Raw genomic sequence first — 24973 nt, 5'->3', positions numbered from 1 at the left:
ACGAGGCATGGTATCCGTCACAATGCTCCCACAATGAACAGGCCCTCTCTTGACCTCCAGCTTACCAACACACCACCGATGGACCAGCCCAAGGCCTATCACCAAGGCATGTCTACTTGACCCTACACGTGGACCATCTAAACTCTTTCTTCTTTACAGCAGCCTCTGACTTGCAAAACTTGAGCCTTCTGAGTAAGCTACACAGACTTCCTAGGCAGTCCATGTGGCTTTAGTCTGAATCCACGGCAGAAATCTGAGGCTGACCTTCAGATTTCTGATGCCATTTTGCATGCTGAGGATTTAGCCTTATCCGCATTCAGATATCCACTACAGGACTCCAGTGAAGAAGTCTTAAATATGGTATATGATGGTCTAAAGTAGAATATTTAGGATTATATATGCAGCAGGGGAGGAGTATTAAGGCTACTTTCACACTTGCGGCAGAGAGATCCGGCAAGCAGTTCCGTCGCCGGAACTGCCTGCCGGATCAGGCAAAATGTATGCTAACTGATGGCATTAGTAAGACTGATCAGGATCCTGATCAGTCTTAAAAATGCCTGATCAGTCGAAAAAATGCATTGAAATGCCGGATCCGTCTTTCCGGTGGCATCCGGCAAAAACGGATCCGGCATTTATTTTTTCACCTTGTTTTCAGTCTGCGCATGCGCATACCGGAAGGACGGATCCGGCATTCCGGTATTCTGAATGCCGGATCCGGCACTAATACATTCCTATGGGAAAAAATGCCTGATCAGGCATTCAGGCAAGTCTTCAGTTTTTTTAGCCGGAGATAAAACCGTAGCATGCTACGGTTTTCTCTTTTGCCTGATCAGTCAAAACGACTGAACTGAAGACATCCTGATGCAAACTGAACGGATTACTCTCCATTCAGAATGCATGGGGACATACCTGATCAGTTCTTTTCCGGTATAGAGCCCCTGTGACGGAACTCTATGCCGGAAAAGAACAACGCAAGTGTGAAAGTAGCCTTAAAGATGGCATAGTACTACAGACTCTACCGTTGGGTATGTTAGTAAGTGACCCCTGATCCAGGACTCCGGTGCTTAGGCCAGGTATAAATATTTGCTTCTGTATGAGACACGGCATTTACGTCACTATCGAATATTAGTATGCGCAGCTAAAAAACACACATTCATAGATTGAAAATTTCTTGTCACACAAGCCAACTTCCTCTACAAACCCACACAGGAAATCTGTCAAGCTGAGCTCACCATCACAGACTCTCCAACCTCCTGACGAAGTGCAAATCTGGACCTCCTGATAGCACCTTGTGTGAAGGAGCGCCCAAGAAAGGAGAGGTGCACTGAGCACTTAGAAGCCCTGGGACTGACACAGTCTGGACATCCTGCCATTTTGTGATGAGCGTGCCTCTTAAGAACCAACGACCAAGAGGATGGTGGCAATGAGGCCATAGAATCCAGAAGACGAGGGTGGCCAGGAAAGAACCACCATGGAGTCCCGCATTAAGTAAGAAGCTAATAATTTATATCTGTAGTCCATGTTTAGTAACTCATCATCTTTATAATTGGCCCACTTTCTCAACAACTGTTCACAGCTGGAGCAGAACTTAGTGTCATTGATCCCAAAATTCTGTAATTTGACAAAAATGGTTCCGGAGTGAAAAAGGCATGAAGACACAATTCAGTGGTTGTGATAGTCTGAGGTAGGGCACTGCAGAGCATAGGGGCACCAGGGGTGACGCCCAGAAGATGGGAGTGACAGGTTGTGAGAGACTGTAGTGAAGTATTTCAGAGGATAGCCGCAGCAGGCAAGAAGATGGTATGGGGTGTAATAGTCCGAGGTGGCGTATTCCAGTGGATACAACGTATTTAGAAAGTCTTCAGACCCTTTCACTTTTTTCACATTTTGTTATTTTGCAGCCTTGTGCTAAAACCCAAAATGATCAGGTTTTTCCACCATCAATCTGTAATCAATACCTAATAATGAGAAAGTAAAAACAGAATTTTAGAATTTTTTTGCAAATATATTAAAAAGGAAAAACTAAAATTTGGCATGGACATAAGTATTCAGACCCTTTGCTATAACACTTGAAATTTAGCTCTGGGGGCCTCCCATTTCTCTTGATCGTCTTTGAGATGTTTCTACACATTGATTTTTAAAGATACAGCCCTGTTTATATAAGGTCTCACAGCTGACAATGCATATCAACACAAAAATCAAGCCATGAGGAGGAAATAACTGCCTGTAGAGCTCAGAGATAGGATTGTGTGGAGGCACAGACCTGGAGAAGGAGGCAAAAAATGTATTCTGCACTGAAAGTTCCCAAGTGCACAGTGGCCTCCACAATTTCTACATGGAAGAAGTTGATAACAACCAGGACTCTTCCTAGAGCTGGCCGCCACCTCGAAACTAAGAAATCAGGGAGAAGGGCCTTGGTAAGAGGTGAGAAAGAACCCAATGGTCACTTGCTCCTTGGATTCTGTCTGCAGGGGGAAGAAACTTCCAGAAGGGCAACCATCACTGCAGCAGTCTACCAATCTGGGCTTTATGGCAGAGTGGCCAGAAAAAAAATCCTCTCCTTAGTAAGACACATGAAAGCTGGAGTTTTGAAGGAAAAAAAAGCACCCAAAGGCCTCAGACTGCAAGAAATAAGATTCTCTGGTCTGATGAAACCAAGAATTAACTTTTTGGCCTCAGTTCTAAGTGTCATGTCTGGAGGAAACCAGGCACTGCCCATCACCTGCTCAACACCATCCCTACAGTGACGCATGGTGGTGGCAGTATCATGCTGGGTGGACAGGGAGACTGATCAGGGTTGAGGGAAAGCTGAATGGAGCACAGTACAGAGATATTCTTAATGAAAACCTGATCCAGTGCTCTGGAACTCAGACTGGGCTAAAGGGTCTCCTTCCAACAAGACAATAACCCTAAGAACACAGCCAAGACAACACAGTGAATGTCCTTGATTGGCCCAGCCAGAGCCCAGAACCCAATAAACATCTCTGGAGAAACCTGAAAATGGCTGTCCACCGGCGGCTGCCATCCAACCTGATATAGCTTGTGAGGATCTGCAGAGAATCCCCAAATCCAGGTGTGAAAACCTTGTGGTATCATAATGAAGAAGACTGGAGGCTGGAATCACTCCCAAAGGGGCTCCATCTAAGTCCTGAATAAAGAGTCTGAATACTTATGTCAATGCAAGATTTTAGTTTTTCCTTTTCAATACATTAGTAAAGATTTCTAACATTCTGTTCTCACTTTCACATTATGGGGACAAGCAGCAACATAACAAAATGTGAAAAAAGTCAAAGGGTCTGAAGACTTTCCACATGCCTTGTAGCTGAAGATGGTAGGGGTTGTGACAGTCTGAGGAAGAATATGTAGTTGTATTGGTGCAGAGGGGGATGGTGGTGAGTACTACAGACTCATTAGTCATGTGTATTGGAGCAGCAGCCATCTTACTGTCATTGGTATACTCATAGAGAACCCCTTCAAGATATTAGGTCAACCATAATCTGCAAAATCTCACCCTTTCTATTGAGCCCATGTCTTTATAAAAAAATTATAGATTAGAAGCTTTTTACTTTTGGATAATTTCATGGTTTAGTCTTCGTCAGCCCTATAAATGACACATGGGGTCAATGCCAACTTGACTGGCACCAATTTCAGCTGCAGCACTGACGTATGGGTAAGAGCATATATATATATATATATATACACTACAGTGATCACATACAGCAGATCGCTATTTGTCCAGGACAATCTGCTGCCCAGATACCATGCATCAATAATGTCTTCTTCAGGTGACTGGTGGCACATTTAGTCAATTACCGGGAAAGCACATCGGCTCCAGTGTCCTCCTCTCAGCTTGTAGTATTGTGTGTGGTCCATTATCACATTTACCGTATTTATCGGCGTATAACACGCACTGGCGTATAACACGCACCCTTCATTTTAAGGGAAATTTCAGGAAAAATAATTAAATTTCAAATTGTACTGCTATGGGGTGGGGGGATCTGTGGATGGAACTGTTATGGGGGGGATCTGTGGATGACACTGCTATATGTCATCCACAGATCCCCCTCATAACAGTGTCCCCCAATACACCGGGCCCCGCCGCTCACCGAAGTATTTATAAACGTGAATCCTTATCCTGTTATTAAGCTGCCCTCTCCCATTTTCCCATGTTCCCCTGTATCCCCACAGCACTTACGATTCACACGCTTCCATAGCAGGCAGGGCGGACGGCAGCAGGAACGTCACTCACTGACGTCGCGCGTCTGCTCCGCCTGCTTCATTCATAAAGGGGGCGGAGCAGGCGCTCGACGTCAGTGAGTGACGTTACTGCTGCCGTCCGCTCTGCCTGCTATTGAAGCTTAAGTAAGTGCTATGGGGATACAGGGGGAACATGGGAACATGGGAGAGGGCAGCTTAATAACAGGATAAGGATTCACGTTTATAAATACTTTGGTGAGCGGCGGGGCCCGATGTAAGAGTACAGTGACTGCACCGGGCCCCGCCCCTAGTTACGGACTCCAGCCCCTCCTCTCTCCCGGCTCATACAGCGCAATGAATATCGGCGTATAACACGCATACATGATTTGCCCCCTATTTTCAGGGGGAAAAAGTGCGTGTTATACGCCGATAAATACGGTACTCTATGATTCTGTTTTGCAGGGAGAATCCAGACAGAATATTTGAAGGATTTTTTGACGTTTTGTGCCCAACAGCTCAGGACAAAGGTTAGAAGTCTCTGTGTAACATGAACTCTTTCCTTCAACTGTGATGAGATACCAGGCGCTCTGCAGCAGCCACTGAATAATGCACGCTGCAGATGCTGCAGAACCTCTTTGAGAAGTAGCGACTGACATTAATTTCATGTCATTTCATTCAGGTGTGTATTATGAGGTTCTGCAGCAGCTGAGGTGTGTATTATGAGGTTCTGCAGCAGCTGAGGTGTGTATTATGAGGTTCTGCAGCAGCTGAGTTGTGTATTATGATGTTCTGCAGCAGCTGAGGTGTGTATTATAAAGGTTCTGCAGCGGCTGAGGTGTGTATTATGATGTCCTGCAGCAGCGGAAGTGTGTATTATGAGGTTCTGCAGCGGCTGAGGTGTGTATTATGAGGCTCTGCAGCAGCTGAGGTGTGTATTATGAGGTTCTGCAGCAGCTGAGGTGTGTAGTATGAGGTTCTGCAGCAGCTGAGGTGTGTAGTATGAGGTTCTGCAGCAGCTGAGGTGTGTAGTATGAGGTTCTTCAGCGGCAGAGGTGTGTATTTTGAAGTTCTGCAGCAGCTGAGGTGTGTATTATAAAGGTTCTGCAGTGACTGAGGTGTGTATTATGAGTTCTGCAGCGGCTGAGGTGTGTATTATGAGGTTCTGCAGCAGCTGAGGTGTGTATTATGAGGCTCTGCAGCAGCTGAGGTGTGTAGTATGAGGTTCTGCAGCATCTGAGGTGTGTATTATGAGGCTCTGCAGCAGCTGAGGTGTGTATTATGAGGCTCTGCAGCAGCTGAGGTGTGTAGTATGAGGTTCTGCAGCGGCTGAGGTGTGTAGTATGAGGTTCTGCAGCAGCTGAGGTGTGTATTATGATGTCCTGCAGCAGCTGAGGTGTGTATTATGAGGCTCTGCAGCAGCTGAGGTGTGTATTATGATGTTCTGCAGCGGCTGAGGTGTGTATTATGATGTTCTGCAGCGGCTGAGGTGTGTATTATGATGTTCTGCAGCGGCTGAGGTGTGTATTATGATGTTCTGCAGCAGCTGAGGTGTGTATTATGATGTTCTGCAGCGGCTGAGGTGTGTATTATGATGTTCTGCATCAGCAGAGGTGTGTAGTATGATGTTCTGCAGCGGCTGAGGTGTGTATTATGATGTTCTGCAGCAGCTGAGGTGTGTAGTATGATGTTCTGCAGCGGCTGAGGTGTGTATTATGATGTTCTGCAGCGGCTGAGGTGTGTATTATGATGTTCTGCAGCGGCTGAGGTGTGTAGTATGAGGTTCTGCAGCGGCTGAGGTGTGTATTATGATGTTCTGCAGCAGCTGAGGTGTGTATTATGAAGTTTCTGCTGCAGCTGAGGTGTGTAGTATGAGGTTCTGCAGCGGCTGAGGTGTGTATTATGAGGCTCTGCAGCAGCTGAGGTGTGTATTATGAGGTTCTGCAGCGGCTGAGGTGTGTATTATGATGTTCTGCAGCAGCTGAGGTGTGTAGTATGAGGTTCTGCAGCAGCTGAGGTGTGTATCATGATGTTCTGCAGCAGCCGAGGTGTGTAGTATGATGTTCTGCAGCAGCTGAGGTGTGTATTATGATGTCCTGCAGAAGCTGAGGTGTGTATTATGATGTTCTGCAGCAGCTGAGGTGTGTATTATGAGGTTCTGCAGCAGCTGAGGTGTGTATTATGATGTCCTGCAGCAGCCGAGGTGTGTAGTATGATGTTCTGCAGCAGCTGAGGTGTGTATCATGATGTTCTGCAGCAGCCGAGGTGTGTAGTATGATGTTCTGCAGCAGCTGAGGTGTGTATTATGAGTTCTGCAGAGGCTGAGGTGTGTATTATGAGTTCTGCAGCGGCTGAGGTGTGTATTATGAGGTTCTGCAGCAGCTGTGGTGTGTATTATGAGGTTCTGCAGCAGCTGAGGTGTGTATTATGATGTTCTGCAGCAGCTGAGGTGTGTATTATGATGTTCTGCAGCGGCTGAGGTGTGTATTATGATGTTCTGCAGCAGCTGAGGTGTGTATTATGATGTTCTGCAGCAGCTGAGGTGTGTAGTATGATGTTCTGCAGCAGCTGAGGTGTGTATTATGATGTTCTGCAGCGGCTGAGGTGTGTATTATGATGTTCTGCAGCGGCTGAGGTGTGTATTATGATGTTCTGCAGCAGCTGAGGTGTGTATTATGATGTTCTGCAGCGGCTGAGGTGTGTATTATGATGTTCTGCAGCGGCTGAGGTGTGTATTATGATGTCCTGCAGCAGCTGAGGTGTGTAGTATGATGTTCTGCAGCAGCTGAGGTGTGTATTATGATGTTCTGCAGCGGCTGAGGTGTGTATTATGATGTTCTGCAGCAGCTGAGGTGTGTATCATGATGTTCTGCAGCAGCCGAGGTGTGTAGTATGATGTTCTGCAGCAGCTGAGGTGTGTATTATGAGTTCTGCAGAGGCTGAGGTGTGTATTATGAGTTCTGCAGCGGCTGAGGTGTGTATTATGAGGTTCTGCAGCAGCTGTGGTGTGTATTATGAGGTTCTGCAGCAGCTGAGGTGTGTATTATGATGTTCTGCAGCAGCTGAGGTGTGTATTATGATGTTCTGCAGCGGCTAAGGTGTGTATTATGATGTTCTGCAGCAGCTGAGGTGTGTATTATGATGTTCTGCAGCAGCTGAGGTGTGTAGTATGATGTTCTGCAGCAGCTGAGGTGTGTATTATGATGTTCTGCAGCGGCTGAGGTGTGTATTATGATGTTCTGCAGCGGCTGAGGTGTGTATTATGATGTTCTGCAGCAGCTGAGGTGTGTATTATGATGTTCTGCAGCGGCTGAGGTGTGTATTATGATGTTCTGCAGCGGCTGAGGTGTGTATTATGATGTCCTGCAGCAGCTGAGGTGTGTAGTATGATGTTCTGCAGCAGCTGAGGTGTGTATTATGATGTCCTGCAGCAGCTGAGGTGTGTATTATGATGTTCTGCAGCGGCTGAGGTGTGTAGTATGAGGTTCTGCAGCCGCTGAGGTGTGTAGTATGATGTTCTGCAGCAGCTAAGGTGTGTATTATGATGTTCTGCAGCAGCTGAGGTGTGTATTATGATGTTCTGCAGCGGCTGAGGTGTGTATTATGATGTTCTGCAGCGGCTGAGGTGTGTAGTATGAGGTTCTGCAGCGGCTGAGGTGTGTATTATGAGGTTCTGCAGCAGCTGAGGTGTGTAGTATGAGGTTCTGCAGCGGCTGAGGTGTGTATTATGATGTTCTGCAGCAGCTGAGGTGTGTGTATATGAGGTTCTGCAGCAGCTGAGGTGTGTATTAGGAGGTTCTGCAGTGGCTGAGGTGTGTATTATGATGTTCTGCAGCAGCTGAGGTGTGTATTATGATGTTCTGCAGCGGCTGAGGTGTGTAGTATGAGGTTCTGCAGCGGCTGAGGTGTGTATATGATGTTCTGCAGCAGCTGAGGTGTGTATTAGGAGGTTTTGCAGCGGCTGAGGTGTGTATTATGATGTTCTGCAGCAGCTGAGGTGTGTATTATGAGGTTCTGCAGCAGCTAAGGTGTGTATTATGAGGTTCTGCAGCAGCTGAGGTGTGTATTATGATGTTCTGCAGCAGCTGAGGTGTGTATTATGATGTTCTGCAGCGGCTGAGGTGTGTAGTATGAGGTTCTGCAGCAGCTGAGGTGTGTATTATGATGTTCTGCAGCAGCTGAGGTGTGTATTATGATGTTCTGCAGCAGCTGAGGTGTGTAGTATGATGTTCTGCAGCAGCTGAGGTGTGTAGTATGAGGTTCTGCAGCAGCTGAGGTGTGTAGTATGAGGTTCTGCAGCAGCTGAGGTGTGTATATGAGGTTCTGCAGCGGCTGAGGTGTGTATTATGAGGTTCTTCAGCGGCTGAGGTGTGTTGTATGAGGTTCTTCAGCAGCTGAGGTGTGTATTATGAGGTTCTGCAGCAGCAGAGGTGTGTATTAGGAGGTTTTGCAGCGGCTGAGGTGTGTATTATGATGTTCTGCAGCAGCTGAGGTGTGTATTATGAGGTTCTGCAGCAGCTGAGGTGTGTATTATGAGTTCTGCAGCGGCTGAGGTGTGTATTATGAGGTTCTGCAGCAGCTGAGGTGTGTATTATGAGGTTCTGCAGCGGCTGAAGTGTGTATTATGATGTTCTGCAGCAGCTGAGGTGTGTATTATGAGGTTCTGCAGCAGCTGAGGTGTGTATTATGATGTTCTGCAGCGGCTGAGGTGTGTATTATGAGGTTCTGCAGCAGCTGAAGTGTGTAGTATGAGGTTCTGCAGCGGCTGAGGTGTGTATATGAGGTTCTGCAGCAGCTGAAGTGTGTATTATGATGTTCTGCAGCAGCTGAGGTGTGTGTATATGAGGTTCTGCAGCCCTTGGAGTCTGTATTACCAGGAATGATACATCTCTTATAGAGACATGTTTTCCTCTCTCCACTGCTCCCACCTCTGGTCTCTCTCCGCACAGAAAATACCTATAAGTAAAACAAAAAAATCTAAATGGACTAAGAGAAGTTTTCAATGTATAAAATGAGAAGTTCTGCAATGTTCTGCTATACTTTGTGCTTTGATCCCTCAACATTTTCAAGACTTCTATATTTTCTATATAGAAATATATTTGCTTGCCTCCAATAGCAGCAAAAAAAAAAAACCCTGTTCTGACCTCCTCTTGGCTGAAGGTTGGACTCCAGACTGGTGCACTTTACCTGCACTGACACATTGTAACAGACTATAACTATAGGATCCAGGAGACGATATAACGACCTTCATTAGAGGAAGTTTCCTCCTCCAGTCTCAGCGCAGCGACCTCTGTACATTGCTGTGGACACCGGCTTCCTGTCAGTTCTCTCCTGTAACAGATCTGAGAGCAGACGGAAAAGAGGAACTATCTACCCTCCTGCACCAAACCGTACCATTCACTGCTCTTCCACATTTTTTCCAGGCTGACCGCTCACGGGGCATGTCCTTTCTGCTGCAGCTCTCTCTCTATCACAGCTCAGGAGGTGTATCTTTTCTACTGCAGCTCTCCTTATCACAGATCAGGGGGTGCATGTTTTCTGCTGCAGATTTCTCCCTATCACAGCCCAGGGGGCATGTCCTTTCTGCTGTAGCTCTCCCTATCACAACTTACGGGGTGTATCTTTTCTGCAGCTTTCTCGGGGGACATGTTCTGCCTGCTTTAGCTCTCTCCCTATCACAACTCCGGAGAGGTGTTCTTTATGCTGCAGCTCTCTCCCTATCACAGCCCAGGGAGCATGTCCTTTCTGCTGCAGCTATCCCTATCACAACTTACGGAGTGTATCTTTTCTGCTGCAGCCTTCTCTGGGGACATGTTCTGCCTGCTTTAGCTCTCTCGCTATCACAACTCTGGAGAGGTGTTCTTTATGCTGCATCTCTCTCCCTATCACAGCCCACAGGGCATGTCCTTTCTGCTGCAGCTATCCCTATCACAACTTACGGGATGTATCTTTTCTGCTGCAGCTTTCTCGGGGGACATGTTCTACCTGCTTTAGCTCTCTCCCTATCACAACTCCGGAGAGGTGTTCATTCTGCTGCAGCTCTTTCCCTATCACAGCTCAGGGAGTGTGTCCTTTCTGCTGCAGCTCTCATGCTGTAATTGTCATATATTTTAAAAGTAGATAGGGCGGGTGGCAGTTGAATGATGGTACTGAGCATGTGTGTCCCCTTCAGTAGGTGGACACGCATAGTACTATACAGATTAATCACCAGGGGGCGCCATTATAATGTAGTAAAATAGAGTATCTCACAGCTGGAGCTTTTTTGTAACAGAAAGTATATTACAAGAGTAACTAGTTTTTTATGCTTAATTATATTAATATGGCATTTATTGTTGGCACGACCCCTTTAACTCCTTCACCTTCCTAAATCACCTACAAGGCCTTCTGGTGATAATGGACAATTATTACACCACCGGTCATACCATGGATGATTCCTAAGACCACCCTGTAACGTCATAAAAGTCATATAAAAATCATAAAAAAGTAATTAACTCTGAAGTCAGTTGGGTCCCCCACCCCTGCCTCCATGACGCACTATTCGGCCTGCCAATATTTCCATCATATGCCGAGGAGGACCTGCCGCTCCAATCTTCTGACCATGAGGTGTTCCATTCCAGATCCAGAACTGAAAAGACAATTTCCCGAGCATTTTGACGACCAGGTAAGAAAGAGGCCAAAATATAACGATCAGACCTGTGAATGACATTGCTATGTATCCCAAACTGTGCTTATACTAAACACACCCTACTGCCTCAGTATTGATGGAAACCATCAGCAAGTTCCTTCAGATGGCACATTAGAGGGGCAGCTTACTGATGGTTTCGAAGCAGTTTTTTTTTTACAATAAAAAAACAGGACAATGCAAACGAAAAACAAAATTAGGGTGGGTGCACATCACGTTTTACGCCTCCGTTTGACATATACGTTATACGTAGGATGTGAACCCAGCCTTAAAAGCACAAAATCTTCTGTATGCTCTGATTGTGTTACTTCTTAGTAAAATGTTATACTTGGACATACTATACACCAAAAAATTACTATAAAATTTTTTATAAAAAATAAATAAAAAAACAGACAATGCTACCATACAAGGCCTACTACATTAGACAGGTCCCTCTATCTCCTTACTGTTTCCTGATATCTCTATCATATCCCAGGACTCCGTAATCACTCTGACAAAGTTCTGCTTCCCCTTCAATGTGGAGAGGTAAGTCTCACCTTTCCCTACCACCACCTATAGACCTCCACCCCCAGTCCACTTTGGATCACTTTGTGCCTATCATCCAGATGGCAGAACCCATCCGTCCAGCACTTCAGCTTCACTCTGACCGATCTTCAGGGCTACCAGCGCTTTGGCTTCTGCCGTCTGTCTGTCAACGCCAAGAACTGCACTTGTATCCTCAGGTAAGTGGCTGACACCAGATACAACCGTGGCCCGTATGGACTACACGGAAGAAGGGGTTAACTGGTGATGGTACATCAGAGGGTGACGATGGGTGAGGGTGCTCAGGACTATTTCTTGGTATGGAGAGATGAGGGATGGTCTTGTGGGGGATCAGACCAGAACCTAAGCCGGCTCAGTCCATCTTGTCCGATACTAACTATTAACGCTCTCCTTCCAGCTGTCTGCCATGGTTTGAACTGTTCTACAAACTTCTCAATAACATCGCCGAGCACCTAGTGAAGGATCAGGTACTGTATATCTCCACAGGTATCTGCCTCTCCACACCTCGGTCCTCTCACACTACGTCCTCTGTCTCTTCCATAGGTCTCTGAGGTGACTGACCTCCTGCAGACGCTGTATGACCACCCCATACCTGAGGTGAACAAACCTCCCAGCATAGAAATGGTAAGTTCTCCATCTGACCTGACATGGACAATATCCTAGGACCGGACAGTCTGCAGCCTACATGAAAAATGCTATCATGGTCATAATTTTTTGGCCCCACCATTGGATGCCCCTCTACCAACCAGTGTCCAAATGCCGTTCAGATGACTGCAAGGGCTTAGATACCACAGAGACCTAGGTCCATCAAGCTCAATCTTTCTCAGATTGCCATCAGATAAGCCTCCCGCCCGTTCATAAATGCTGACATGGTGTCTACCTCTTGGGGTAGAGCAGTCCATAGTGTGACTGCTCTAACTGTAAAGAATCCTTTCCTCTGTTGATATCTAAATCAGACTTTCCTCCTCATGTAATGGATGTCCCCTGGTTCTCTGGTCCTTGAAATTAATAAATCCTCACATATATTTATACATATAAATGAGATCACCTCATTAGAGGTGAGAAATGTAATAATCTGGTCACCCGTCTCTGAACCCTTTCTAGCGCTGCCATATGCCTGATAGTATAAGGAGCCCAAAACTGAATCCCATATCCAAAATGCGGCCTTAGGAGGGGTTTATAAAGGGGTGATATGACATTGGAATCACAGGTTTTTATCTCTCTTTTTAAACACCCTAAAATCATACAATATTTGCTTTTGCAGCTGCTGCCTGACATTGAGTACTGCTGCTTAGCTTACTTGTAACCAGAATATCCAAGTCTTTCTCCTGTTCTGTAATATAATTGCACGCAGTGTATTACACTATGTTTATTATGGATAGATAGGTAGATATGCAGTGGGCCCCTGAAGAGCCGGTGCAAAGGATGGGAGTAGTAGTGACCATGATGAGATGTTGTGTCACTGTGTACTCCCTCAGACCGTCGCTCCCTGGGGTTCGGTGCATTGGGAATGTACATTGAAGAATCAGGCCAGAAGTAAACTTATAAAAGTCTTACTGAAAAATATAACTTGTGGCACATCCAGCAGCTATAAATACAAAGTGCAGTTTCTGTCACCAGATGAGGGGGTATGGTGGCCGGTTGGATGGCAATTGATTGGCACTAGCAAGCAGTTGTAGAAATAGGTGTCCACTTGATGTAAGTCTGGCCTAGTGGTTGTTAGCTAGGTGATGGGTGTCTGAGCCGTAGTCCCTCACCTGCAGCATTGTCTGTAAAGGTGTATTTCGCTGACCACTCTGCTGTCTTGTCATACTAATGCTTTCTGGAAGCTGTGTCCTTGATTCTGCAGATATCTCTGGGGGGGTTAGTCTCACAGGGACTGGAACTGCCCCTCCTGGCAGTAAGCAGCCCTCTCCTACCAAGAGGGGAGGAGCAGGGTGGTTAGCCTTGTTCCTGCCAACCTGGAATAGATAGATAGATAGATAGATAGATAGATAGATAGATAGATAGATAGATAGATAGGAGATATAAGATAGATAGATAGATAGATAGAGTCAGATATCTATTGTCTTTGTGTTTCTTGTGATGGTCTCAGTATACATTTGTCTGTCTATTCACAGTTTTCCTATTTTGTTGTTCCGGATCTTACGAAACTTCCATCAATACCAGAAAACGTGAGTCACTGTCTGTGGTATCGTCCTGACTACACATGTGGCTGGAGTCGTGTGGAGTGTATCATACATGGCTGATGTGACATCTCTTGTGCTGCAGCTTCTTACCTCTCCCTTCACCTTTAAGACAAAGAATAAATGAAGACTACTGTGTCAAACCTTGGACCGTATCTTCATTAACATGTCTTCCGTTTCCCCAGAGAAATCTCACAGAGTTCCTGGTGGCTGTGCCGGTGGACACAATGCTGCAGTTGTACGCCAGCTTGTTGTGCGAAAGACGGATCCTCATAACTTCTAGCAAACTCAGTACAGTAAGTATTAGATGCTTGTCATGGCCACCCTGTTGTGTCTGTCTGGTGGCAGGGCTTAGCATGCCTCGACAGGACACAGTCAAGGACAGGACCGGGAAATGGATCAGGTACAGTTTCGGAAGACTGGACCAGAAATAGAGCCAGGAGTGAAAGCTAGAAGTCAACCAAGGAACAGAATATGAAGTTGGAACTAGGGAAAGCAGGACCAGAACTGGGACATAGGACTAGCCATAACCAAGCCAGACCAGGGGAAGACTAGAGGAAACAGAGAGGTAGCACTTACTTATGTGAGAGCCAAAAGGGTGGACACAGCAAGATATAGGAGATACCAGACTCAGGAAGGTCAAGATGACCGAGGTGAAACCTCTAGATGCATAATGTAGTCCATTGGGACATTGTGTAGGTCTTACAGATGCATAGTGTTAGTAGTATGGAGACTGTGCATATAAAGTAAACCTAACCCCTAATATGTATGTCCTTTGTCTTCTCTGGCAGCTTACGGCCTGTGTCCATGCCTCAGCAGGTCTCCTGTATCCCATGTACTGGCAGCATATCTACATCCCTACACTACCGCCTCATCTCCTGGATTACTGTGGGTCTGTCATCCATTGACTACTTTTCCAGTCTGTATTTCTACACTTTTCTACTCTTCCAGTCTAAGTTAACCCCATATCTACGTTCCTTCTCAGTGCCCCCATGCCCTTCTTGATTGGTGTCCACAGCAGTTTAACGGAGGTAAGTAATTTCCTTCAGGGATGAGTGAGATTGGTCAACAATTCCAGACTTCATATTTACTGTCCCTTCTTCTACAGCAAGTGAATCTGGGAGTACTGGAAGATGTTGTAGTATTCAATATGGACACAAACAACTTGGAGACGCCTTTTCAGGACTTGGACAATCTTCCCCAACATGTGGTGAGACCAGCAAGTTATAGGACTTTGTCTAAGCCTCTGCCCATAACCTTTCCAATGTGTCCACAAAGGATCCTTATCCTAAGGCGTAAACATCCATACGTGGCCAAGGGTTAGCCTACAGACCATACTGAGGGTTGACTCCAAAAAGACCTCACAGATGAAAGTTGTGGTCTCCTTGACTTCCACTTACACCATTATTAGATAAGAAAGTAAAATAATAACCTAAAATCGCGCTACCTACCATATAGCCATAACCTTAAAAATACAGAATGATATGGACACAAAACTTGGAGAAACCTTTTCTGGAACTTGAAAATCTGCTTCAACATGTGGTGAGAGCAGTAGGGCGTATGTCTAAGCCTCTGCCCATAACCTTACTAATGTATTTGATACGGATAGATGCCCTTTTCCTAAAGATGAAACATCCATATGTGGCCAATGGACGGCCTACAGATTATTCTGAAGGTTGACCACAAGAAGACCCCACAGATGAAGGTTGTGGTCTCAACATATTTTTTAAAATAGTAGTGATACACCGGCGCTTGCACTGAGTTAAACTGACGCAGCGGTACCACAACGGTATCGCCACCGTTGGATATCAAATAAATGATGTATGCAATATATATGTAGGTACTGCGCGACTTGTACTCCCTATTGCTTTCTTAATCAGAATGGCACCATGAAGATACGCAGTGGTTATAACAGGGACTTACGAAGATTAGCGAACTAATCGAAACGCGTTGGAGAAAACTTTGGTCCTCCTGGTCCACCGTAGCCACTGTCGTGACGTCACGCAGCGCTCCGATCGAGCGCGAACAAGCGGCTTCTTTTAAACCACGAGCTGTGCCACCGGCCGGGGCAAGCTCAAGAAACAATTTTATTAAAAACAGTTGTTACTATTAGGGCCCAGCTCCCCAAACCTTTCCTCATCCCGGACGGCACCAAAAACAAAAGAAAAAAGAAAAAAGAAAAGAACTGGAAAGACGCAGAAGAACAGTGCCCACAGAGGAACATCTAGGATTAAGACATCACAACCAAACTGTAAGTCCCTGTTATAACCACTGCGTATCTTCATGGTGCCATTCTGATTAAGAAAGCAATAGGGAGTACAAGTCGCGCAGTACCTACATATATATTTTTTAAAATGTCCCATTAGATCAGGGGTGCACAACGTTTCCTGGTTGGGGGCCACATTGCCAGACTGAACCAATGACGAGGGCCGAAATTAAAATTTAAAGGTGCATTAACAACTGAAATATTGTACTTATGGCATATTGAACACACATTTATATACCATTATTGTCTAGTTACACTTCCAGGACTCCCATCTAATGGGAGAAATACATGAAAAATACATGTGAGCAGCCACAAGACATAGGCATACATGTCTGTTACCAGATGGTTGGGGGCCGCACAGAATAGTATCAAGGGCCGCATGTGGCCCCCGGGCCGCAGGTTGTGCACCCCTGCATTAGATGTTACACATTTCTATATCATTAGATACCATAGTGAAATAATAACCTCCCAATGGTCTACCTATTGTAGAGCTATTACGGTACCTTCAAAGTACAGAATGATATGGAAGAAACTACCAAGAAGACCCAGTCAAACCAAGGCGTGTAGTCACCAGACCTCTAAACCTCCTGGTGTGACACCATAGCTTGATATATCAGTAATTCTCTGTCTCCTCCCCAGGTCTCACTGCTGAAACTGCGGCTGACGAAACAGTCGACGTTGATGGGTGACGGGGTGTCACATGCGTTCCTTGGTGCCCAGGCTCTGCTGTTTGGCAGCTACAGGGATGCCCTCATCTGTACCCCGGTATGTGCTACAGAGGTTTCACCAAGAACTAATGCCCTGTAATTGATGTACGTATTGGTACGTTTCATTGCAAAATAATCCAGTGGTCTGCTGTCACCTGAGAAGATGGCATGTCACCAGAGCATGGGGTCCGTGCCTGGGTCAGGTTCACACAATGAGTTTGATTCCTCTGGCACCCTCAGTCATCGACGCAGCTTAGATTTCGGTAATGGGAGGTCTGGTACATGGATCCCATCTGTAATGATCCTTAGTGGAGGCCGATGTAATGGAACAGCATCTCCAGCCATCCCATCCTAAATAATTATCAGGACCTCCTTCCATTTAAGGCCCAACCATTTCTTTTTAAAGGCGCAGTAACCCCACAACACTGGAAATATTATATTACTTTCTTTATATTAGAATCATTCCAACGTGTCCTATGTCTGTTATCTCTAATTTTGGCCGATGTCTCGTCTCTCGTTCCTTCAGGGGGAGCCCATTTCTTTCTGCCAGGACACGTTTCTGAACAATAAGTGCAGCTCGATGAGGACCTTCTTGCAGGACGCTGTGCACCTGCAGCTCTTCACTCAGGTCTGGTCGGAGGCTACATAAATAAAATGACCAGTGACGTGCATTGTGTTTGTCTCTTCCCTGCACATCACATTGCAACTAGTCTGCATAATGTAAACCACAAGGTGGCGCTATATTCATTACAGTAAATGTGCTCAGTGTCACCACATCCAGCGGCCACCAGCCCTTCCAGTCTATGTGAACATTTCTTTTTAGCACAATGTTATGTGGCTTTTGCTGGAAGTATTTTATATCATGTCCAGTATATAGGGGACTATTCATGGCTTCTTCTCACTTAGTTCATCGACAGTCGGCTGGAGAAGCTGAACTCCGGAGAAGAATTCACAGACGTGTTTGAGCAGGAGGTTACGAGCTGCGGCCTGTCAGGTATCCTATCCAGTTCCCATTCCTAATTCCCCAGATTTCCTTCTATTAAAGGGGTTGTCCCACCAAAATTATTCTACATTTTCGAAACCAGCACCTGGATCTGAATACTTCTGCAATTGCATGGAATTAAAAATTTTGCATAGCCACTGAGCTATTCAAAAAAAATGCATCTGAACAGCGCCACCTGCTGTGTGTTCCTTTCCTTTATTTCTGTGTCCATGTCAGTGACATCGCTGAGGTGGTTGCACATGCTCAGTTCTATCCTTAAACTGCCATCGGTAATATCTGTGACAGTTAGAGGGAGAGAGCTGCAGCTAAAATGACACGCCCCCTGAGCTGTGATAGGAAGAGAGCTGCAGCATAAACAACATGCCTCCCTGAGCTGTGATAGGGAGTAGGCTGAAGTAGAAAGGACACACCCCTGATAGATAGAGAGCTGCAGCAGCAATTATACACTTCCTGGGCTGTGATAGGGAGAGCTGCAGTAGAAAGGACGCACTCCCTGAGCTGTGATAGGGAGATAGCTGCTGCAGAAAGGACATGCCCCCTGAGATGTGATAGGGAGAGAGCTGCAGCAAAAACAGCATGCCTCCCTGAGCTGTGATAGGGAGTAGGTTGAAGTAGAAAGGACACACCCCTGATAGGTAGAGAGCTGCAGCAGAAATTATACACTTCCTGGGCTGTGATAGGGAGAGCTGCAGTAGAAAGGACGCACTCCCTGAGCTGTGATAGGGAGATAGCTGCTGCAGAAAGGACATGACCCCTGAGATGTGATAGGGAGAGAGCTGCAGTATAAACAGCATGCCTCCCTGAGCTGTGATAGGGAGTAGGCTGAAGTAGAAAGGACACACCCCTGATAGGTAGAGAGCTGCAGCAGAAATTATACACTTCCTGGGCTGTGATAGGGAGAGCTGCAGTAGAAAGGACACACTCCCTGAGCTGTGATAGGGAGATAGCTTCTGCAGAAAGGGTGTGCCCCCTGAGATGTGATAGGGAGAGAGCTGCAGAATAAACAGCATGCCTCCCTGAGCTGTGATAGGGAGTAGGCTGAAGTAGAAAGGACACCCCCCTGATAGGTAGAGAGCTGCAGCAGAAATTATACACTTCCTGGGCTGTGATAGGGAGAGCTGCAGTAGAAAGGACGTGCCCCCTGAGATGTGATAGAGAGAGAGCTGCAGCATAAATGCCTCCCTGAGCTGTGATAGGGAGTAGGCTGAAGTAGAAAGGACACACCCCTGATAGGTAGAGCTGCAGCAGAAAGGATACACTTCCTGGGCTGTGATAGGGAGAGAGAAGCAGCAGAAAGGACACACTCCCTGAGCTGTGATAGGGAGTTAGTTGCTGCAGAAAGGACCATCCCCCCCCCCCCAAGCTAATAAGGATAGAGCTGCAGCAGAAAGGATACACCTCCTGAAAACAATGTAGTAAATCACTGCACATTATATTTCCATCCAGCTTTATAAAGCTGCTCATTATTTTCATTTTCAGGGGCCTCCAAATCTTATCAGATGTGGCTGGAAAACCTCAAGGTAAAACCAACCATCCGATCGCCCCGATCCAGCAGTCTTGACCACGGCTGATTTTGCCGGGGAAATGTAGTATTACATGGCAGCCATTCAGATGAATGGACGTCTCGAGTTCTCCAGAACGTGCCCCTCTCATTACAGTCCTCGCTAGCAATGTGAATGACCCCCATGGAACTTTCCGCACATTTCATTCATGCCACCTGTCTGTATTTCCCCCCAGAAAGGAGGCGGCACTTTGATCAATAACGTGAAGAACCGCGCCCACCCCACAGTCAGGAACATGCTGCGATACGTAAGTCAGGGGGGCAGGAGAGACTCCAGGAAAGACGCCATGTTATCACCTACACTGCTTGTGTCATGTACTTTAGGCCAAGGGACAAGCGAGAACAGGTCTGCAGGGAATGAAGCGACGCATCAAACACAAGGTGAGCATTATCCGCCATTACTGGGGATATGATGGACGGTCACAGCGCTGACTGCACGCCACAGCTGGTGTCACTGGTTTGGTACTTCAGGTCCAGTGTCCAGTCTAGCCCCTGGTGTCACTGATTTGGGGCTTCAGTCTCCGGTGTTCAGTCCAGTCCCTGGTGTCACTGGATTGGTGCTTAAGTCCTTGGTGTCACTGGATTGGTACTTCAGTCTCCGGTGTTCAGTCCAGTCCTTTGGAGCTTTAGACCCTGGTGTCACTGGTTTGCTGTTTCAGTCCTTGATATCCAGTCCAGTCCTCTGGTGTCACTGGTTTGATGCTTCAGTCCTTGATATCCAGTCCAGTCCTCTGGTGTCACTGGTTTGGTGATTCAGCCCCCCAGTGTACAGTCCAGTCCCTGGTGTCACTGGTTTGCTGTTTCAGTCCTTGATATCCAGTCCAGTCCTCTGGTGTCACTGGTTTGATGCTTCAGTCCTTGATATCCAGTCCAGTCCTCTGGTGTCACTGGTTTGGTGATTCATCCCCCCAGTGTACAGTCCAGTCCCTGGTGTCACTGGTTTGATGCTTCAGTCCTTGATATCCAGTCCAGTCCTCTGGTGTCACTGGTTTGCTGCTTCAGTCCTTTATATCCAGTCCAGTCCTCTGGTGTCACTGGTTTGGTGATTCAGCCCCCCAGTGTACAGTCCAGTCCCTGGTGTCACTGGTTTGTTCTTCAATCCCCGCCATCCAGTCCAGTTCCCTGGTGTCACTGGTCTGGCACTTCAGTCCCTGGTGTCACTGGTCTGGCACTTCAGTCCCTGGTGTCACTGGTCTGGCACTTCAGTCCCTGGTGTCACTGGTCTGTCACTTCAGTCCCTGGTGTCACTGGTCTGGCACTTCAGTCCCTGGTGTCACTGGTCTGGCACTTCAGTCCCTAGTGTCACTGGTCTGGCACTTCAGTCCCTGGTGTCACTGGTCTGGCACTTCAGTCCCTGGTGTCACTGGTCTGGCACTTCAGTCCCTGGTGTCACTGGTCTGGCACTTCAGTCCCTGGTGTCACTGGTCTGGCACTTCAGTCCCTGGTGTCACTGGTCTGGCACTTCAGTCCCTGGTGTCACTGCTTTGGTGCTTCAGTCCCTGGTATCCAGTTGTTTGTTGCTATTCTTCGTATTGTGTCTTGGCGTGTTCTTCGTCAGGATCATCAGATGCAGCGTGTTGGTTCATTCAAAGCGGACATTTCTCCTACCAAGAACCACGAGAAATTACAGAATCGGCTGCCCATTACACAGCACTTTGGACAGGTAAATGACCATCCCCACCACTATATAGGGTTCCCTGAGAGTACAGTATTGATGACGTATCATCAACATAGGTCATCGATATCTGGTCGGTTCTGATCCAACACCTGACCCCCCACCGATCAGCTGTCTGAAGAGGTACTCTTCATAGTATACCAAGCATCGCACCTTGTATAGCGCCTGTGCTCGGTATTACAGCTCAATACCTCTCACTTGAATGGGACTGTTCTGCAGAAACGCCACATGACAGATGATTGGCGGGGGTCACGGGAGTTGGATCACACCTATCCTGATCATAGGTCATTAGTATTTAAATCCAAGACCTTTTAAATTCTTGGGTCTTTAGGTCCACATTCGGGTCGCAATGCTAAAATGTGGTCACATTACGGCTGTCAGGATGAGGCCTAAAGGTATGTCGGCTCAGGATCTTTCCTGACAGTTGCTGTAAATTTACTTATCATATTTTTTATAGTCTCGTCCCAGGAGACCGGGAAAGAAGTTCACAGAAGGAGAGAACTGGGAAAGCCAAAAGTGAGTGAATCGTCCTGGAATTCAGTAACTAATCCTGCCTAGCTCCGACAGGTCCATGTGAAGCAAACACAATAAATTTCACTGAACGCTATCGCCCATTGTACTGTATTTTCTCTCAGATATGGTGAGGAAGGAAAAGAGGTGGATCCTGGACCAGGTGAAGACGACTTCCCTCTTCTAGATGAGGGCATGGATCTACTGAATGAAATTTTTGAGACCCTAAGTACAAGAGCTCCAGCTGAGGGACATGCGTTATATGGTGCGCACAGCTTAGACTGCTTCAACCTAGATGACAGCGGATACTTTACTCGGGTGAGTGAGAGACCACACATATTACAGTAAGGCCTCATGCACACGACAGTATTTTTTCACGGTCCGCAAAACGGGGTCCGTAGGTCCGTGAGCCGTGACCGTTTTTTCGTCCGTGGGTCTTCCTTGATTTTTGGAGGATCCACGGACATGAAAAAAAAGTCGTTTTGGTGTCCGCCTGGCCGTGCGGAGCCAAACGGATCCGTCCTGACTTACAATGCAAGTCAATGGGGACGGATCCGTTTGACGTTAACACAATATGGTGCAATTTCAAACGGATCCGTCCCCCATTGACTTTCAATGTAAAGTCAGGAGTTAATATACCATAGGATCGGAGTTTTCTCCAATCCGATGGTATATTTTAACATCACCATGGGAATGCCTCTATGTTAGAATATACCATCGGATTTGAGTTAGATCGTGAAACTCATATCCGACAGTATATTCTAACACAGAGGCGTTCCCATAGTGATGGGGACGCTTCAAGTTAGAATATCCTACGAACTGTGTACATGACTGCCCCCTGCTGCCTGGCATCACCCGATCTCTTACAGGGGGCTGTGATCCGCACAATTAACCCCTCAGGTGCCGCACCTAAAGGGTTAATTGTGCGTATCATAGCCCCCCTGTAAGAGATCAGGTGCTGCCAGGCAGCAGGGGGCAGACCCCCTCCCTCCCCAATATTATATTCATTGGTGGCCAGTGCGGCCTCACCTCTCCCCCCCCCCCCCCAGTTAAAATCACGTTCCGAATCCCCCATCATTGGTGGCCAGTGCGGCCTCACATCTCCCCTCCCCCCTTCCCTAGTTAAAATCACTGCAGTAGCGTCCTGGTTGCCATGGTTACCGATCGGAGCCCCAGCGATTAAACTGGGACTCCGATCGGAACTCTCCACTGCCACCAATGATGGGGGAACGTGATTTTAACAAGGGGGGGGGGGGAGAGGGGAGGCCGTACTGGCCACCAATGAATATAATATTGGGGAGGGAGGGGGTCTGCCCCCTGCTGCCTGGCAGCACCTGATCTCTTACAGGGGGCTATGATACGCACAATTAACCCTTTAGGTGCAGCACCTGAGGGGTTAATTGTGCGGATCACAGCCCCCTGTAAGAGATCGGGTGCTGCCAGGCAGCAGGGGGCAGTCATGTACACAGTTCTCAGTATATTCTAACTTGAAGCGTCCCCATCACCATGGGAACGCCTCTGTGTTAGAATATACTGTCGGATATGAGTTTTCACGAAGTGAAAACTCATATCTGAAAAAGCTTTTATGCAGACGGATCTGCGATCCGTCTGTGTGAAAGTTGCCAACGGCCACGGATCACGGACGCGGATGCCAATCTTGTGTGCATCCGTGTTTTTTCACGGACCATTGACTTGAATGGGTCCGTGAACCGTTGTCCGTCAAAAAAATAGGACAGGTCATATTTTTTTGACGGACAGGAAACACGGATCATGGCCGCGGATGAACAACGGTGCATTTTCCGAGTTTTCAATGGACCCATTGAAAGAGAAAATCACGGAAAACGGAACAACGGCCACGGATGCACACAACGGTCGTGTGCATGAGGCCTAATAGTTAACTTCAATTCCAGATACACAAATAATGATTATTATTTCCTCCAGTTCCAGTCTTTATGTGCTCCTAGTGATGAGGACCTGCAGTTGAGTTTGAGTCAGCCACGAACTTCCAACCTTTGGTACCTGCAAGAAGTGGATGAGGGATCAGTAGACTACAAAGAACCTGAGGTCTCTTTATCAACATCTGAGAGCATGTTGAATGCCTCAGAAACCATGGAGGAGACGTTGCCCATTCAAGAAGACACTCCAGAGACAATACAGGACACTGCAAGGCCGTCAGTGTCGACTGTCCAGAATCCAGAGCCGTCTTCTACCCTTCCAGAGATTACTGTGCAGCCTTCAGAGGTTACACCAGCAGTTCCTCAGGCTAATTTGCCAATTCCTTTAGTCGAACCAGAGCAAGATGTCATTTCTCCAGTTCCCATCTTGATTGAAGAGTCCATAAAGCAGAAAGAGGTCTTACCTGAGGAGCCTAGTATGACCAGACAGGTTACAAGGGTCACAAACACTCCAAGTGGAACTCCCCTTATTGTTTATGGACCAAATGTCCGCTCAGCTATCTCTTGTTTTCAGGCTGGTCCCATTGACCCGAGGTTGGTATGGACTGGGACTAAGAAAGAATCGATAGAGGCGCAAAGAGTAGGTGGTCATAACTGGTCGTTTAATACAAGGCCTATCTCACAAAACTACTGCAGCCCAAAATCAAGCGCCTCTACTTATAATATACGCCCCGTTTTCCTTAGGACTCAGAGCACACCAAAGCTAAATGTACCCAAAAGCCCCACATCAAACGTCCCTCAGCCCATTATACATTTGGATGGCGATGTCGGAGATGAACCACCAAGCAAAGCTTTGTCTCCACAACCTATTGGCCTGGGCGTGACTTCTCTTCCCAAAGTTTCAGAGTTGAAGAAGAAATTTGAAAGTTAAAGTGGTTGACCTCAACTAGACAAAGGCCTTTTACTATGAAGCCGGCCTGATGGTTAGCAGATTGGCATGAGCACGGTTTCTGAAACCTCCAGCGAACATCAGATCTTGCCACAAGAAGTTGTGGTCAGCCAATACTATTAAATGCCAACTGTCCAAATCAATGGGAGACAATGTTCTCCAACCTATGGCTTTGAGACAACCCCGTTTAAAGGGGTTTTCCAGGATTAGAACACCATAGCTTTTTTCCCCACCTGTCCACAGGTCATATGTGGTATTATAGTTCATCGTCCACATTCACTTCAATGGAGCTGAACTGCAGTACTAGACATAATCTATTGACAGGTTTGGCACGGTTTCTAGGGAGAAAACATGTATTTCTAGATCTACACAACCCCTTTACGAGGCGTCTGCTTATATGGTACCAAAGATTTGTGACTTTTGCTTCTGATGAAATACTTAAGGGGTTGTCCCACAAAAAAATATTCTACAGATTTCAAAACAGCACCTGGATCTGAATACTTATGTAACGGCATGTAATTAAAAATGTATTATAGCCACTGTGTTATTGTAATGACATCCATCTGTATAGCGCCACCTACTGTCTGCTCTTTTTATAATTTCTCTGTCCACCTCAGTGAGGTGGACACACATGCTCAGTTCCATCCTTCAACTGCCACCAGCTGTAGCAAAAGGACACGACCCCTGCTTGAAATAAATCTAGAATGATGCTAGGCTGTAAGTCATGGACTAAGATAGTCTTGAAAAATGAGGCTGAAGCAGGAGGCCAAGACTTACACTGCTGTGGTTAACTCCGATCTTA

At 46.7% G+C, this 24973-nt stretch overlaps 1 protein-coding gene across 2 annotated transcripts; it reads left to right on the top strand.

Annotated features, from left to right (window-relative positions):
* Positions 1–1231: 1231 nt before the first annotated feature.
* On the top strand, positions 1232–24706 carry DENND1C (DENN domain containing 1C). 2 transcript variants are annotated; one of them, XM_040415110.1, is made up of 22 exons: positions 1232–1488; positions 4660–4724; positions 10812–10855; positions 11352–11401; positions 11482–11598; positions 11817–11886; positions 11963–12043; positions 13540–13593; positions 13791–13901; positions 14397–14497; positions 14591–14636; positions 14714–14815; positions 16511–16636; positions 17105–17206; positions 17485–17572; positions 19061–19101; positions 19319–19390; positions 19467–19523; positions 20701–20805; positions 21275–21333; positions 21453–21645; positions 23269–24706. In XM_040415110.1, the coding sequence occupies exons 1-22, from the start codon at positions 1472–1474 to the stop codon at positions 24151–24153; spliced, it is 2586 nt and encodes an 861-aa protein (XP_040271044.1). In that variant the 5' UTR covers positions 1232–1471; the 3' UTR covers positions 24154–24706. The 2 variants fall into 2 exon arrangements, with proteins under 2 accessions (XP_040271044.1, XP_040271045.1); XM_040415111.1 differs by lacking the exon at positions 20701–20805.
* Positions 24707–24973: the final 267 nt, after the last annotated feature.

The sequence above is a fragment of the Bufo bufo genome, chromosome 1, assembly GCF_905171765.1.
Source record: "Bufo bufo chromosome 1, aBufBuf1.1, whole genome shotgun sequence".
In the NCBI taxonomy this organism is placed as follows: domain Eukaryota; kingdom Metazoa; phylum Chordata; class Amphibia; order Anura; family Bufonidae; genus Bufo; species Bufo bufo.
This window is presented reverse-complemented; position numbering and strand designations above follow the sequence as displayed.